Source organism: Chrysemys picta, chromosome 4 (assembly GCF_011386835.1).
Source record: "Chrysemys picta bellii isolate R12L10 chromosome 4, ASM1138683v2, whole genome shotgun sequence".
NCBI lineage: Eukaryota > Metazoa > Chordata > Testudines > Emydidae > Chrysemys > Chrysemys picta.
The window spans coordinates 24,279,321-24,297,097 of NC_088794.1; the positions used below are offsets into that span (position 1 = coordinate 24,279,321).

The 17,777-nt window shown below is 43.7% G+C and overlaps 1 protein-coding gene across 24 annotated transcripts in view; it reads left to right on the forward strand.

Annotated features, from left to right (window-relative positions):
* The window catches only part of ANKS1A (ankyrin repeat and sterile alpha motif domain containing 1A), a 163,217-nt gene that overhangs the window by 67,543 nt on the left and 77,897 nt on the right, over window positions 1-17,777 (forward strand). For all 24 annotated transcript variants that reach the window (XM_065591695.1, XM_065591690.1, XM_065591688.1 and 21 more), the window contains 5 exons: window positions 1,606-1,695; window positions 8,194-8,311; window positions 10,980-11,023; window positions 12,596-12,728; window positions 15,539-16,116. In XM_065591695.1, the coding sequence (XP_065447767.1) occupies window positions 1,606-1,695; window positions 8,194-8,311; window positions 10,980-11,023; window positions 12,596-12,728; window positions 15,539-16,116 (963 nt within the window). The remainder of the gene's footprint in view (window positions 1-1,605; window positions 1,696-8,193; window positions 8,312-10,979; window positions 11,024-12,595; window positions 12,729-15,538; window positions 16,117-17,777) is intronic.

Here is a 17,777-nt window from a genome sequence, read left to right on the forward strand (position 1 = left end):
CCTTCACAATATCCCCTGGCAAGGAGTTCCACAGGCTGGCTGTGGATTGAGAGAAAAATGTTTTTTTTTTTTTTTTTTTTTTTTTAAATCTGCTGTTTATTAATTGCATTGGGTTACCTCTGGTTCTTGTGCTGTGTATCCAACATGGTATTGGGCTGCTGAGGTTTTATACAGAGTGTCACTTACTTTGTCAGGACATATTTTTGTTTATGGTTTACCTCCTTGGCTATAACAACTTTTGGAGTCTAGTATGATTCTCTGAGTTGTGACATTTTTCTTCTCCCTTGTCACCCTCTTCCCTCTCCAAAAGACATGTAATCCAGTCCCCTTTGAATGCCCAGTGGTAAAATAAAGTTGATTTCCCCAGATGCTTCCTTCAGCTGTTCTGATTAGCCTTGGCAGCAAATTTTGTTCTGCATGTCATTTCCAGACAGAATCCTGCAGGGGGCGCCGGAGGCTTTGCGAGTGAAGTATGTAGTCATTGGAAGGTCTTTTTCAAAGAAATCAGCCTAACTAGCTTTCTGTTAATTGCATCTGCTGGGGCTTTAGTAGCTGGTGGCAACCTTTTGCCATGGGGTGGGTGGGACCTCGGCTCGTGGTATGTTGTCTGTTTCAGTGTTTTTTATTGGGAGATGGGGGGGCGGGGGAGGGGAGTTGAAGCAGACAAGAAGGAAAGTAGCAACGAATAATTCACCAGCTAGATGGATGCTGAAACCAGCTTTGTATAGTTTCAAAATGAGAACCTATATAACCTCTTTTTCCTCTAGTACATCTGCTACTGGAATAGTGATGTGAGACCAACTTAAAAAACAAGGTTTAGGAAAACTTCTGCCAGACCCTTTTCACAAGTATAAAACACCCAAAGCAGAATCCTGCCATGAACCGCAGCTACAAGTAGACTCAGTCCATGTATGTGGTCTTTTTGTAATAGTGCCTGCTTTGAGGCTAAACTCATCCCATACAGTCTGCACAGAAGGTCAAGTATGCCAAACTGGAATGGGAAGAGGGAGGAAGTGCTCTGAAAAGCAGAAACTTGTTGGAGTTCCCCCAAAAACTGCTCAGGATTTGGAGCAAGTGCCTGAGCATCCGTGCTTGCCAGTAGGTGCTGCTGCTGGAGAGAGCATGAGAGTATCTAGATTAGTCAAGATACATTGCAAGTGCAATTAGCATTTGGCAGGATTTTTAGAGCTATTTAACTATCAAGTAGTAACCTTGCAGTGTTGTGAGGAATGTGGTCCAGTGAAGTCTCTTAATGTCCCGTGTGTTCTCTCATAACTCATCACACCTCTCCAGTACATATTTACTCCTGCTAATGAGTAACATAAACAAATTCTCACCGCACTTTCCCTTTCTTGCATCTTGTACCCTAATAATGAACTAATCCTTTGCAACTCCAAGGAGCACAGAGTCAGAAAGTTGCTTTTGTGAAGGAGCATAGGCACCAGCCCAGCTGGGAATCTCCCGGCTGTTAGGGCAAACCCCTTTTGCTATCCTTCACTCTAAAAAGTCTTATCAGGGGATAGAATTTCCCTTTAAGCATATAAGAGGGGGCTGAAAGGAAGGAGTTTAAAACAAAGCTATTGATGGTGAGCTTTTAAACTGCAGAGAGAGCGTCCACCCCCTCCTGCCAAGCCACCCCCTGACGAAGAGGAGGAGCACGTGGAGAAGAAGCTAGGTCGCAGTGCTTCATGTGAGGTATGCAGGCTTTTTTGGGTGCTTTCTTTTTGCAGGGGTGGGTGAATGTGTGGTTTAAAGGTGAGTTTTAATGGCCCGGGAGGAGCCAAATATGATGATCTTAACTCCCTTGTGAATCTGAAAGTGAAGGATTCATTTTGTGGCAGTTTGATATGGAAACTTCCCTTACGCAACTCTGGCAGTTTCAGACTGGGAATTCCCTTAGGAAGAGACTTTGTATCAGGCAATGGTTTTGTGATGTGGACAGTTGTCAACTATCATGAACCCACTAAATATATTTTCATTTAATGCTGAAGCCTGAATTTGAATCCAGGTCTGCAGAGATCCGAGGCCGTTAAATCATGTTGCATCTTGGCTCCCAATTACAGGTCAGATACTTGAGTGGTGTAAATTGTTGTAACTTCACTGACTTCCATGGAGTTAAACTGATTAATACCAGCTGAGGGTCTGGCCCATTGTGTGTGAAAGAAATCTGCTGCAGATTCTAGTCTGTATATGGTGCTTTGTGATGCAAAACTTGAACGTTCACATTGGACTGTTTACAGTCTGTCTTGTTGCTCGTTTTGGCAAATTTCCAGAGCTTCAGATGAACAAGCTCTGCAGAAAGCAACAGAGGGTCCTGTGGCACCTTTGAGACTAACAGAAGTATTGGGAGCATAAGCTTTCGTGAGTAAGAACCTCACTTCTTCAGATGCAAGTAATGGAAATCTCCAGAGGCAGGTATAAAAAAATCTCTCTGGAGATTTCCATTACTTGCATCTGAAGAAGTGAGGTTCTTACCCACGAAAGCTTATGCTCCCAATACTTCTGTTAGTCTCAAAGGTGCCACAGGACCCTCTGTTGCTTTTTACAGATTCAGACTAACACAGCTACCCCTCTGATACTTAAGCTCTGCAGAAGGCACTTAAATGGGAAAACACCCTAAATGTGTACTTGGAGACTCCTGCTGACAGGTAATAAAGATCCCGAGAGAACTTCGCTAACTTCTTGCTGCACTAAAAATCTTAAGCATTCCTCAAGTAAGATGTATGTAAAAATACAAGTTAAGTCTCTTCTGCCTCCTTCCTCTCGAACAGACTCTCAGTTCACCAGACACTTGGATTTGAATTTTTATCTGGTTATCTTGATCTGCTACTGTTTGGAGTACAGCATATATACGCAAGGTGTCAGTGAAAATGTTGGCTTTAAAAAAAACCCACGTAGAACTGTGCAGTACATCTGGGGATATTGTGGGGTAAAATCAATTTGAGGTTATTTAACGATGGCCTATTGAACAGGTTTCACTGCCATTACAAATGGTCTTTCAGATTAATTTCATAATCCTTTCCACATGCCTGTCTTTTGGCAGGGGGGAGCTGGGAAAAGGGGTCACCAGGTAATTCGGAAGCAGAAACTCTGCTTTTAAAGATAAGCATAGTGGAGGGAGGGAGATGAACATGATCTTGATCATAATTACAAAACACTTGCTCTTACTATTCCTCCATTAAAGGTGATGTGGAAACGTGATCTGCTAGGGGAAATCTTGCTGGCAAACATGTGTGTGCACAAAGTGATTCCTTAGGGGCATGTTGATTTGAAACCAATTGCAGTGATAGCCATGAACTGACTGTATTATTGTAGCTGTCTGGTATTGATTACTGTAGATAAGATGATACAACCATTTCATTTCAAGCGGTTATTCCCGCTCCTTTTACTCATGCTTTCCCAGAAAGTCACCTTTCAGGATAAAATTTTCCATGCTTGATCTCGACCTGAAGATAAAAAAAAAAAATGTTTGGGGATGGGTGTTAAATTTGAGAGAATTCCTAGTTTTGAATTGAGGATAAAAATGGAATGTTTCCGTTCAGACTGTACTAAGTCATGGCTGACATTGAATCCTGGCATGTATGGCCCTCATGGGGGAGTGCTCTTGACCAAGTTAAAAATGAATATGGTCAATAACAGTGATACCATTAGGCAATTGAAAAGTCATCCTGGAGCGATTGCATAGAATATCAGGGTTGGAAGGGACCTCAGGAGATCATCTAGTCCAACTTCCTGCTCAAAGCAGGACCAGTCCCCAACCAAATCATCCCAGACATGGCTTTGTCAAAACTGACCTTAAAAACCTCTGAGGAAGGCGATTCCACCACCTCCCTAGGTGACCCATTCCAGTGCTTCACCACCCTCCTAGTGAAAAAGTTTTTCCTAATATCCAACCTAAACCTCCCCCACTGCAACTTGAGACCATTACTCCTTGTTCTGTCATCTGCCACCACTGAGAACAGCTGAGCTCCATCCTCTTTGGAACCCCCTTTCAGGTAGTTGAAAGTAGCTATCAAATCCCCCCCTCACTCTTCTCTTCTGCAGACTAAACAATCCCAGTTCCCTCAGCCTCTCCTCATAAGTCATGTGCTCCAGCCCCCTAATCATTTTTGTTGCCATAATACAGTTGATTTTAATACAGTAGCTGTAGAAGATTTTTAGCAGGGCCCATTGAAACCTTATCCTATTGTAATATCTCAACGTATGTTCTCCCTGCCAGGTCTGTCCACCACAGGGGCAGCTGCTGGGACTATATGCCTGAGGAAGACTGTAAATGTTTCATTGAAACACATGGCACAGAATCCTCATCTACCTCCTCAAAACCTGCCATAACTTTAGGGACAGGAAAAAATCATGACTATGAGAGAATTACAGATTATGGTGGTATTTTTTTAACTGCACTCTATAAATGCCAAGCTTTTATTTCAAAACAGCCTTTTATTCTGTTGCCATGAGACCACCTTCACAGTGTAAGCAGTTGTTCCTCACTTATGCACCTTGAGTTTCACCATTGAAAGATGTTTTGCAGTTATATACAGAATAGCTGATTGCTCATATCTGATGGGTGAATTCTTTCACCATCAATAGAACCCTTCTGTCTCTGTAGCCTGATAAGAGACTGAAATCTCAAACAAAACTTCAGTTCATCCTTTTACTACTCCCATTATCAAAATGGGAAGCTTAGATACAATTAGTTTCAAACAAAACATGATTATTCCAACATTATTCTGTAGTTTTCTGGCTCGGGGAGGGAGACAGAATTAGAGCCACCTGGTTTTTTTTAAGTTGAAGTAATAAATCCTAAAGGTAGCCACAGGCCATTAAGAGGTGAATTACAGGAAATCATCCAGATCTGGGAGTGTTCAATGTTTATAGAGCTAAGTATGTTCGACAGGGTGTTTTCAAACACCGACTGGGCAATGGCTCCTAATGAATAGGAATAAGGGGTTGATTACCTACTCAGTCTAATGTACTTCGGGAAATGAACCATGTGCATGAATGATGGATGAGATGTTAACTTGAATTTCCTTCTGCCCATCCCTGGTGCATGTCTAGATGGAAGTTAGATAGCATAGGATTTAGGATCTGTCTGTCTTTCAGTTAAACAGATTCAAATGTCAAATACCTTGTGCAAGTCATTGCTGAGGGTAGAATGTCCTAGATTTGAAAGGTTCACCCCTTTTCCCCCCCACCCAAAAAAATAGATCATCAGAGCCAGTGTTGGAATTTCAGGCACAGTGCAAGATCCACCTATTCCCAGTGGTTTGAGCATGGATATAAATACCTACCTCAGAGGAGAGGTGTAAGTCTTAATGTTCAGGGTTTCTGAGACCCTTACTCAGACAGGTGCTGTGAATAGGCAAAGCCTAGTTAAAATAACAATCAGTATGTGTTCTCTACCCAGCCTCTCCCATCGAGAGGAGATATCCAGCTATACTTGAAGCAGTGTGGATAGTCCAATCAGTAAGTTATGTAGAGTGCTTGCATGGTTTGAAACCCTCATTAAGTAATTGTGGCTTGTTAGTCCAGGCCATTCTTTTAGTATCCTATCCTGGCAGTTTAACATAACAGGCAGTCGCATCATAGCTTAGACCAGGGGTCGGCAACCTTTCAGAAGTGGTGTGCCGAGTCTTCATTTATTCACTCTAATTTCAGGTTTCGTGTGCCAGTAATACATTTTAACGTTTTTAGAAGGTCCCTTTCTATAAGTCTATAATATATAACTAAACTGTTGTTGTGTGTAAAGTAAATAAGGATTTTAAAATGTTTAAGAAGTTTCACTTAAAATTAAATGCAAAGCCCCCCCCGGATTGGTGGCCAGGACCCGGGCAGTGAGAGTGCCACTGAAAATCCGCTCGCATGCCGCCTTCGGCATGCGTGCCATAGGTTACCTACCCCTGGCTTGGATTGTATGCTTTTAGGGTCAGGGTCTGTCTCTCTGTGTTTTGTATAGCATTTAGCACAACAGAGTTCTCAGCTCAGTTGGGACTGCTGTGATACAAATTATAGAAAAACAAAAACACTTTTTTTTTTTCTTGAGCTGCAACAGAGTGGGGGAAAATAACAGTAAATTGGGTGTGCTGGCTTAAAAATAAAATATCTGGTCTAATGCCCCAAAACATGCAAGGTCTTAATAACTCTAGCAGTAGTGGGAGGGAGAAATGCCTTCCTTTCAAAAAGGAAGGTGGCATACTGCACACTTGCCATTCCAAAAGCTGCTACTTGTCGTGCTCCTGTTTTAAAGTTTCAGAGTGATAGCCGTGTTAGTCTGTATCAGCAAAAAGAATGAGGAGTACTTGTGGCTCCTTAGAGACTAACAAATTTATTTGAGCATAAGTTTTCATGGGCTAAAGCCCACTTCATCAGATGTATGCAGTGGAAAATAAAGTAGGAAGATACAGGTTCATACATTCTGTGTGTGTGTGTGTGTGTGTCTTCCCACTGTATTTTCCACTTCATGCATCTGATGAAGTGGGCTTTAGCCCATGGAAGCTTATGCTCAAATAAATTTCTTAGTCTCTAAGGTGCCACAAGTACTCCTTGTTCTTTTTGTTTTAAAGCTTTCATTCTTTGGAGGCAAAGTAGCAGTGAACATTCCAGCACAGTTAGCCACATTCAGTGCTCATGGATTCACTGCATCTAAACCAGGCAGAAACAATCACTTTCTTGTCATTAATTTAGCTACCAGACTGAACATTGCAAATGGGTGGGCGAAACTGGGTGCAGTGATGGATGAGTTGTGGTAGGCTTATTCTCAACTTGAAGTGAGAAGCCAGTCCTATGATCTGAGTGCTGACTGCCTAGGCTCTTGCATGTCTATTACTGAAGGTCTTTCGTTCCTCATTTAGGGCTTAGGGGAATCGGGGTGTTTGACTGCAGACGCGCATGTAAATGCAAAACCTTGGGAAACTTACCTGGTTTTGTTACATACCCGGAGCATGTTCCTCAAATAATTTGCTAAGGTTCACCATCATGCTAAGCAAACTCCTGATTCAGTTTCACGGTGAGGCTTTGAGTTAGTTTGAACCTGATACAGACTAAGGGCATGTCTACACGGCCCTGCAGTTTAGCCAATGGGGGTGTGAATAGCAAAGTGCTGTGCTGTATCTCCCTGATGTGGACGCTGAGGCCGCGAACTAGTTCACATGAATGTAGTCCTCTTCAAACAGGACTATACTGATGCAAAGCAGGAACCTTGCAGTTTGTGCCTTCAGTGCCCACATGGGGCAGTTACAGCACAGCACTTTGGTGTGCATTGCTATAGAACTAACTCCTCTTAGTCCAGTGGTTCTCAACCTATTTATGTGGCCCACAACATATTATATGGGCCGCATCCAATACTACCTGTATTGCTCTGAGGATGTCACAGGGCCGCAGCTTGTGTGTTGTTTGGGCCGCAGGTTGAGAACCACTGCCTTAGTCTCTAATACATTAGCATTAGAGGTGCAATGGATCAAGGAAGGTAACTTGACTGACTGGGAGGTTGGGTTTGTTTGAAGACCACCACTGGCAGGCTTTCTAGAGGTCTCCAGTGCAGTTGGTTGGGGATTCTACAGCTGTTCCAGATGCATTTAATTACAAAAAGAGGCTTCTCTTGAATATGGAAATAAGTAATACAATCACTTCAGTACCCTTTTTTACTTGGATGTTAAATTCAATTTATATTGCTCCCGGTCTTTTCAGTTTGAAGCATGCTGTGGAACTTGATATTGAAAATGCTAATTGTGACTTTTGGCACCCGGGAAAGTGTGAGAAGGAGGTAGTTCAGATTTGAGAGTAGTATGCTTGCTAACTGATGAAGTATTCAATCAATAGTGAAATAATTAATAAGGTTGCTAATGGAGTTTGCCACATGAAGTCTGAGTCAGCATCTTTTTAAAATAGATAGCGATGGACTTCTCCTCTATTTTTTCAGGCTGCCTGCAGACTGAGCAAGTCGTCACTACATCAGTGACTGGGCAGTCTGGAAGGCGTTTTTCCAACTGTAAGAGTTAGAAAGTAGTGTGGGGGTGGGGGAGGTGTTTGCATTTTTAAAAAACAGTCTCAGCTTCTGAATTAGTTCTCTGGCAGAAGGGTGGATTCTGCAGCACATTCCATGGTCAGAACAATGGCATATAGGAGGGCTCCATGCATACCATAGGGGTAAATGACACTGACTTCGACAGACAACTACAGCATGCTGTATTTCATTAGGTCTCTGTGGTGCGGAGGAAGAGCAGGGGAAGTGCAGCCGAAGAAGAGGAGCATCCTTATGAGCTGTTGCTTACCGCAGAAACTAAAAAGCCGCTTGCAGTGGATAGAAAAACAAAAGGTAAGAGATGATACAGAAAGACAGCAATGTCCAGAAAGACAGCAGTGCCCAGACTGCCTGGGCTGGCAGATGTGACCAGCATGTAGGGGGCCGCAGGGGGAGAAATTTGATCCCAGCTATTTCTCTGGTTCGGATGGCTGGATTCTGTGCTGCAGTTATGTTCCTGTGGTAATCTGCTTCCATTCTCAGGGGAGAGGATTAAAATATTTCTGCCTCAATATCTACATTAAGTAAGAGAAGGTTTTTTGCCCTTAAGGCAAATATGAGATCCTAGGGACTTGACCCATTGAACTTTAAAAATTAAAACACCAGAATCTCATGCACAAAGTAAGCAAAACAGGAACAAAAAAGATCAAAATGGAAGAATAACCAATCCATTGCTACTAGGGAAAAACCCTGTTCAAGCGAGTCAGTCAAATACAAATGTGTAAATACTAATGGGCCAGGTCCTCAGAGGTTTAAATCTGAGTCAATACATGTCAACTGAGGATCTGGCCCTGATATCACAATCCAAAATCAAGAAATGCACCACTGGCTGTCAGAGCCAATTAGAAAAATAAATTAACCAAGGAAGAAAACAAACACAGACAAAGTAAGCTGCTGTTAGGCGGCAGTTTAAAATCCGGTCATGCCATCAGATTAAATACTGCGCTTGGCTCTCTTCCCCCAGAGGGACCTTCATTTGGTGGTTTATGTGGGATTTGGGAACCTGGAGCACTGTACACCACCCTGTATTTTGTAGGCGAGTATTGTTGCATTTGGTTTTCTTTCAAGAAAAGCTTTTTAGGTGAAAGATCTGCTCAGTGTGTACAACAGAAATGAGCAAGAGATCTGGGGGACTTAGTTGTGACTTCCGGTCTAAAGCAGCAAATGTTTCATCCTGAGACTGAATGAACAGTAAATATGACTTAGTGTTATGACTGTTGCTTGCTTGCCCTCCAAAATCACACTCCTCCTCCTCCTACTAGTCTATTCACAGATGCTAGTTTCCACTTCTTGAATGCGCACAGTGGCAAAGAGGTCATTGATTTTTCTCACCAACCTTTACCAGAGCTATTCGTTGTCTGATGCAAAACTGCAGTGGTTTTCAGGTTGATGCTTCACAGTCCCAAATGGGAGAAGTCCTTGGGTGATGGTGGTTGAAAAGCTAGTTCATGTCTTCTAATGCTTGGCTTGAAAGGTTTAATTCATGTAGTTCAGGTGCTGCTGGATTTGTCTTTTCTGTAAGCTGTCAATGACAATACTACTCCTTCCTCTTGCCCTTGTCTTTTTGCTTAATATGCTAGTGCATAAATAAGCATTGGATATGGGTGTGTGTGTAGTTGCATATGCACAATATGATGTACTGTTTAAACTGTGGTACATTAGAGAGAATTCATTGCACAAACGCACGGAGACTTAAGTTCAAATCTTGATTCAGGGTTCTCCCCCTCAGCCTGGCACAAGCCATGAGTATTGCAGAGGCTGTGGGCCCAATCCCTTAAAAGAGGGAGGAGTTGATGGAAGCCCCTTGTCATCCATTTAGCTAAATAAGGAGCCGAAGAGGAATCCTGATTCCTGGCTAGTCTTCAGCCAGGAGGATAGGAGCCCTGAATCCAGGTTGGCGCTCTGAGGATGTCTCATTGTGGTTCTAAAGAACCCCCCTTCTCCATTAGGAGGAGAGCAATCCAAGAATCTAACAGTGTTTGGTTCTGAGAGTCTGTATTGGTTCCTTTCTTTTTGAAATAGTTTGTTTAGATCTAGCACCAAAAAGTGGCTCAGCTCAAGTGGTGGGTAGGACAGAACCTGCTGTTCGAAGAAAAGGGGTCTACCAGTGCATTTCTTGGTACTGTATAAAAGAATCTGAATGCAAGAAGCAGCAGTAAGCTTGGGGTGGGCGGGAGAAAGGTGAGGACTTGATCAGCTCTGCTCCTGTTTCCTCTCACAGCAGGTGGTGTTGGGGTGGGGAGGAGTGTTAGCAGAGCAGTCACTATCTTTCCGGTATCAATATTACTGTCACTTCTCCTTTTAAAATGGTGCTTTTTGTTCACAGCTTGTACCTTGAAAGTTAATGGATCAGTTTCTAAAGCAGTGAGATAATGCGTGAGATTGCAGTATGGCAAGGCTACAGGTGTTGCAGTTTTTCTCTGCCTGGCCAGCTCTCCTCATTCTGCGGGAACAGCAGTGCTCTTGCAGGGCCTAAATGGCACAGGGGTCAGTTACTCACTGCATCATTTAACTCCAGGTGCTTTACAGCTCTTGTTTTGATTTTTTTTAAGGCACAAAGTGCTGTTTTTAAAAACTGCTGCTTTCCATCTTGTGTCCAGTCATGACTGCACATGTGTTCTTAGCCCCTGAGCCTTGCTTTCCTTTCGTAAGTGGATTAAAGCTCTCTAGCACTGTCAAGGTTCACCTGATGCTTTGGGCAGAGTTTCAGATCTGGTTTGGTTTGATCCAGACGAGCTTCCCATCTAATATAGAAAGGAATTTTAACAAGGTCTAACATGTGTAGAAAGTTAAGCCATGTGATGAGAATTAAGTCAAGTCCACTGGCATGGTCCTCCCTTGTGGATTGGTTAGAGGGGCTTGGTAAAACCCAGTGCATCTTGTCAGATACATCATAGAGGATGGGTGGGGGAAAAACATGCCCAGGTTTTGATGGTGGGTTTTTTTTTTTTTTTTCCCTTAGGGGAATCGCCATCTTCAGGTGCTATCAGCAGTAACCAGCTTCAGGTAGGAGTGACTTGGTTCTTTCTTATGATACAAGAGAAACAAAATTTTCTTCTTTGACATCACAATTCTGTCTTTTCTGGGAGGTGGCAAACCACAAACTGTGTATTTTACTCCTGGGGGAGAGACATGAGTCTGCATTTGTACTGCTCAAGATGGTTCACAAACTAAGAGCAAAACAGCACTGCTATCTCCTAGTAACCAAAACATTCCCTAACTGCACCTTCTTTAAGGTGGAAAAGTCATTTTCTGAACTGAAGTATTTTTTTGAAGAGGGAGTGTGGAAATAAAATGCAAACAAGCTCACAAAGTAGGGCTGCATTCTCTCAGGGTGATGTGATATAAATTCTGTCCAGCATGATTCCTGAGTTACTAGATGTAAACATGTGCATGTGGCCAGCTTTTCCTGTTCTAGGCATAAATACTCACATTTAAAGTTTGTGCAAGTGAGTTTTTCTGCTTCCAGTTTATTGCAAAAATATTCTTCAGCTAGAGCCACTGGTTGTGCTTTGTGAGGCTGTCTGCCCCATCTCACCTAGCTGTTCTGGTTTCTTCTGTGCCACAGAAGATACAGACTTGCATGCAACTTTTGTAAGTAACTTTGTGGCATGATGCATTATAGTGGGTCCTTGCTGGGCAGGGGTAGGGAAGGGAAGACCCACCCTATAAACGCCGCCGTTAATCTTTGGATCAGGAAGCAGGGGCAAAAAGAGCAGAGAGAGCTTGATGCTTTTCATCCAGGGGACATTCGATAAGCCCTCCTGGTTATATAGCAGGGAGACTTAGACTTGCTTTGGGTGGGGAAGGCAACAGCAGTATATTTTTAGAACGGTTTAACAAGGAAAGTTTGGCTCGTTGAGTATTTCATGTTTGAAGATACCTGACTGCTGGCCAGAGAGCTTACTTAAATTCAGCTGTTCGGCTCTATACCAGGACTGAGTAACTTCATCTGCACCATGTCTGTATTTTGATTTAAATGGTTTTAATGTACGTGGCACTGTACGAACAAGGTGGCCAATGCTCAAAGGGGCTTACATGCTCATTAGGTGTTAGTCAATTCCTGTTATGTGTGAAACCTTCAATGGAGGTTGACTACAAGGGCAAGTGCAGGTGTCTTTGTGTGTGTATTTATAATAGTTACTAAATGAGTTAAGAACATAAGAGTAACCATTCTGGCGCCGTATTCTGTCTTCTGATGCTGGCCAGTGCCAGATGCTTCAGAGGGAATGAACAGAAGAGGGCAGTGTTGAGTCATCCATTCCCTGTCATCCAGTCCCAGCTTCTCGCAGTTATAACTGAAAGTCTCTATGGACAAAATGCATGTTACTAGGTTTTCAGAATTAAACCTTAAATATAAACTACAGGGGATATTTTCAAAGGCACAGATGAGTTAGGCACCCAGTTCCCACCACATTGTCCTCTGTGCCTCTGAAAATCTCCATGTTCTAATTAGTTCCCCCAGATGAACTGCTTTTCTACCTATTCAGCAGAGAGCAATGGTTGGCATGTTTTTACCATTGGGGTGAAGATGACCATACTGGCTGTAAGACTGGAATAATCTAAGTGTATTTGCAGGCCAAACCCCGAAAAGGCAAGTCTTCCCAAGATGGTCAATGGCCATTGAATCGCCAAGGTTCTTCCGACCTCTCTCCTAGCCATTCCGAGCAATATCCAAATCCCGAATCACGCACAGTTGAGACCTCGACAGGTAAGGACCTTGCGCTTGTTGTGCATTTAGCCCCAATAGCAACCCTGCTTCTGTGCTTATCTGTGAGATTTTTAATACTGGTTTGTGTTAAATGCCCTGAAATGTTCTCTCCCTCAAGGCTTTCATCTCTACTTATTTGCTCTTCTCTGCAAGTGTCACAAACCCAACTTTGCCTTCTTCCTCCTTGGGGTATTTCTGTCCTGGTCTTGTGGTTGGCGCTTCATTTGAAGAGGCTGAATGCGTGGCTGTGCTTTCCCTTCTAACAGAGACCCCTTTGTTAGTCTTTGTGAGTGGCGCTTGGCCAGTCTGTTCTGTGTGGGCCCAAGTGTTCTAGCACGCGGCACAAACTATTGCCAGCCGCCTTTCTGCCTTCGGACAGAAATGCCATTAAATGTTAAACTGGGGTGTTGACAAAATGAGCAGTTAGGAATAGAAAAGGAATGAGAAGAAAGAGGCTGCTAAGGCCATCAAGACTCACTGTCCAGTCTATGCAGTAATTTCCCCTGTGGTGGAACTGGTTACCATAGAGTAAATGATTTGTCATGATTAAAACGGGGCTTGACCTTGCCGTGTGTATGGATGGAACTCTCTTAATGTATTCCTGGTTTGTTACAGCCTTGTGTCCTTGATAGGCTGTCATGTGGCTCAGGGATATATTGAACACACGGTCTGGTCCTGCAATACTCTAGCATGGTTAAGTGTTGGGACAGCCCTAGCAGAGTAAGATATAGTGTAGGCAGGACCTTGGAGAGATTGTAACTGGAGAGATGTTTCATCTTCCCCTATTAGCAATTTCATTTGCAAATTTTACACTGCATTTACATGCATCGATGGTAATTTCCAGTTACCTCACTTCCTTAGAATTTTTAACCTACTTAATTTTCTGTTTTTGGGGTGCCGTACCTGAAATGGTCATAAGAGGGACTTGACACAGGCAAGAAGAACTGTGAACTCCCTCAGTGGGCTGCCCTACTGGCTAACTTCAATTCCAACTTGTGCTGCTGTTCTGTTCCCAGGCAGAAGCTGCCAGTTCTATAAGTTTGTCTCTTGTATTTCTGTGGAACAAACAAATGTATAAGGGACTAAATAAAACTAATCAAACTCACGTTTGCAGCATTGCTGTGGCCGTGTTGGTCCTGGGATGTTAGAGACACAGAGTAAGTAAGGTAATACTTTCTATTGGACCATCTTCTGTTGGTGGAAGGGACAAGCTTTTGAGCATCACGGATCTCCTCTTCAGGTCTAGAGAAAGTAACCAGAGTGTCTGAGCTAAATACAAGGTGGGACAGATCCCTTATGCTTGTATTTAGTGGAGACATTCTGGTTACTTTCTCCGGACCTGAAGAAGAGCTCTGGAAAACTCAAAAATGTGTCCCTTCCACCAAAAGAAGTTCAACAAATAAAAGATATTACATCACCCACCTTCTTTCTAATCAAACTCATGTTACTTGTGCTCCAATGTCTAAAGTAGCTTCCACAGGTAAACTGCTAATCCCGTGCCTGCTTTTAGTTTCCAGGAAAAGGACATGTTGTATTTATATAATCCAAGAACTAATGTTTGCAAATGAGTAAATCAACCCTATTGCTAAAAAGGAAGCCCTTGTGAAAGGAGCCTATTTCACTCCAATCCATAATTGACTGGTTTTTAGTCACAAAATTCAGTAGCACATTTGGCCCATTGATTGAGAGTGGTCCTCCTTGCTGTGATCTCGGAGAGCTGGCTGTCTCAAACAAGTGGACAAGGACTGGATGGGCTTTGGAAATGGACCTTCCATGTCCCCTCTGGACATTCTCCTTACACTTCAGAGTTGGACAAGTCACATTATCAAGGCATTTTATTGATCTCCAGCTGTAATTATCTTCTGGGTTGAAGACTTTAGTTTCCCCAGTACTAAATTTAAGTGGTTACAATGTGTTTGTACCAGCAGTCATTGACAGGAGTATAATCCCTGACAGTTGATGAGAAAGTGGCAGTTCCCTCCAAGCATTTTAAAATCCTGTACAATTAGAATACACGTCTGCTATATGAATAAGGTGAGTGCCGCTCTGCTTCAGTGTGCCAGTTGGCAGTTGGGTTCAATCAATTATTCATGATTTATCCAGGGCACTGGTATTTGATATTAAGGATGTTAGTACGTTAGTAGCAGAGGAATAGTGTCAGATTTCTGGGACAGTCAGTACTGCAAACAGCTTGCTGCAATAATAGATCAGACCATCTTGTGTTTAGTGGTTAGTTAACAGGAGAGACTTTCTGGTGGAGTGAGATGTTACCAGTTTAAGCCCTCTTTCCCCCCTCCCTTGAGTAAGGAGGAGAAGTTGAGCTCTGAAGCCACTAAAGAAGAAATCAGCTCTTTTTTGAGAAGTGATTTTGGAACTTTGCAGGTTAATTGCAGCCCAGCAGTTTCCCACCCCGCAGTCTGAGCCAAGAATAGGGAGGTGCTGCTCTAAATAACACTTTGGCCTTTATGGAAATGTATCAAATGTTCCAGGAGTGTGTGTGTGTGTGTGTGTGTCTCTCTCTCTCTCTCTCTCTCTCTCTCTGCAGGATAGGGTTAGCACTTCTCCTGGCCTTATATAGCAAGGCCTGATTGTTACTGTTAACGGGAATAAAACAACAAGGAGAGCTGCCAGATTGCATAAATCAGGGCAGTATTTGGAATTTCATAAATGCCGTGACTTTGGGTACAAGTTGAGCGCTCAAACAATACTGAACTGTTCTCTATCGCTCCATCTCTCGCCAGGGGAGGTGGAGTTTTGCTTCTCCTTCCGTGTTTTTTAATCTCTTTATTTCTGTCTCCATCCCCCTGAAGACCACAGGAGGAGCAGTGGTAGCCGGAGCCAAGATTCTGCAGACAGCCAGGACATCCAGGTCCCGGAGCAGTTTTCAGGGTTGCTCCATGGCTCTTCCCCGGTGTGTGAGATAAACGAGGACCCTTTCAGGCTCATTTCTTCTGTGGCCAAAGGAGGCACAGAGGGCACAGGCCACTCACCTGCTATGCAGTTGGAGGATGCTGATTTACCTGTCTCTGGATCAGTACGGACCAGTTCTCCTGAGCAAAACCAGAAAGCGATCTACGCAACGGTCCAGCCCAAAAACATCCAACAGGCAGAACCTGAAACTGCAGTGACTCCCCAAGCACTGCAGCACCCTGGTGGTACAGAGGAAGAGGGAGACAGAGGCAGTGCTGGGGGCCGAGCCCACCTGGGAGGCAAGCCCAAAGCAGAGCTCAAACTCAGCCGTAGTTTGTCCAAATCAGATTCCGACCTCCTGACCTGCTCGCCGACTGAGGACGATGCCATGGGGAGCCGGAGCGAATCGCTCTCAAACTGCAGCACTGGGAAGAAAAGGCTGGAGAAATCTCCGTCTTTTGCTTCGGAGTGGGATGAGGTAAGACTGACCTTGGCTTACTAATGCCTTAATGCTGGGAATGAGCTTGTGTGCTGTATGAGTTGCATCGTACTCAGTTTGTTGCGGGGAGAGAGTAAGTTGTGGGGCTTGAAGCATTATTCACTTTCCTTTGTTTTTAGCCAAGTTTCTTTCATTATTTGCCTGTTTAATTACAACAAGCCTCTCAGTGGTTAAATGCCGGGAGATAGGTGTAATCAGAGCAGGCATTCTTCTTAAACATTTGGAAATGTTCATATCCTGGGCTTTGCTTCACTTCTCTGGGCGTGTCCATCAGTGTGTTTTGGAACGGATTTTGTTTGCAAAAGGAGAGTTGTTGTGTTAGTGTCCCCTTCACTGGTCCTTCCCTCTGGAGTATCCCAGCCCAAAAGGGATGGGGGGGGAGGTCCCTTTCTAGGTCACCATTTCCTGTGGTGTGTGCAGAAAGGGATGTGGGTGAGGAGGGTGTGCTGGGTTCATGGAGTGGGAGGTCGGGAGGCTTTTGCACGTTTATTAGATCTAGCTTATGTCTTGAAGTGATTAGTTCAGAGGCGGGTTAGAAGTCATTTTAGTGGCGTGCAAAAGGGAGGGGCCCTTATTTCATGCTTAGGAAGTTGGCCTTAGTGAACCATTCAACTGGGATTGTGTCCCTCTGAAATTGAGCACTGCAGCATTATTGAAACATTCTTTGGAGATGATTCCATACTGGTAGAACAACAGAGCTATGTAAAAGATGAGCCCAGATCAGCCACTCGTTGTGTACTGAAAGGGAAACCCTCCCCGGGAGAGAATCGGATTCATGAAAGCTGCAGGCGTGCCAGGCCTGTAAATGGCTGGCGAAAGGGAATCCCATACCCAATGGGACATGTTCATGGTGTTCCAGTGAAAATGTCAGTGACCGTACGTACCCCTTGCTCAGACTGTATGTGTGTTGATTGAGGCTCAACCTCTGCACAATCCAAATTAAGTATTATCTTTTATCGGTTACATGGCTGACGGATGGGTGAAACTTACCCCAGGGAGAAGTGATGTACTCAGAAAATACTGCTAAACAAAAATCCTCCAAGGTAACTGGGCAAGTGTCTGTGGGCCTCCTCCTTTTGTTGAAGCACACTCCCCATCTTGCTTCCAAGAGACATTCACACCAACTGAGCGTTCTTCCACAGCTGTCTTGGTTACAGTGTCTGTGCAGTTATTGATTAACTGTGTCAATGATACCAAAGCTATAAGGGATTGATTCTTAAGGAGAAGGTTGATCTGTTGGGACTCAGTTATTTATTTTTGCTGTGCTGCTGTCACACTTCATTTGAAATTCTTCCCCCCTACCCCAGATGGCTGTTTCCAGCGGAGCCCTAAACTACATAAGGGAAAGCCCAGCTCTCTGCCCTCTTTGGGTTTACATTGCTACAGTGGTTGGACCGGTAGCAAGAGTGTAATCACTGTTAGAGCTTCCCTGCTTGGTATAGTTAGGTGGGCAAGCTTGAAAATCAATTTCCCTGCTTGCTTGCAGATAACATGGCAACTGGTTCTGCAATTTAACACTGGATGGAACAGAGACTCTTTAACCTACAGAAAAGTCCAGAGTGTCATACAGACACATGCTGGTAATGGTTCCGACCAAGAAGAGAATTGGGGAGAAGAGGCTAGGGGGAGTGAATGTAAAG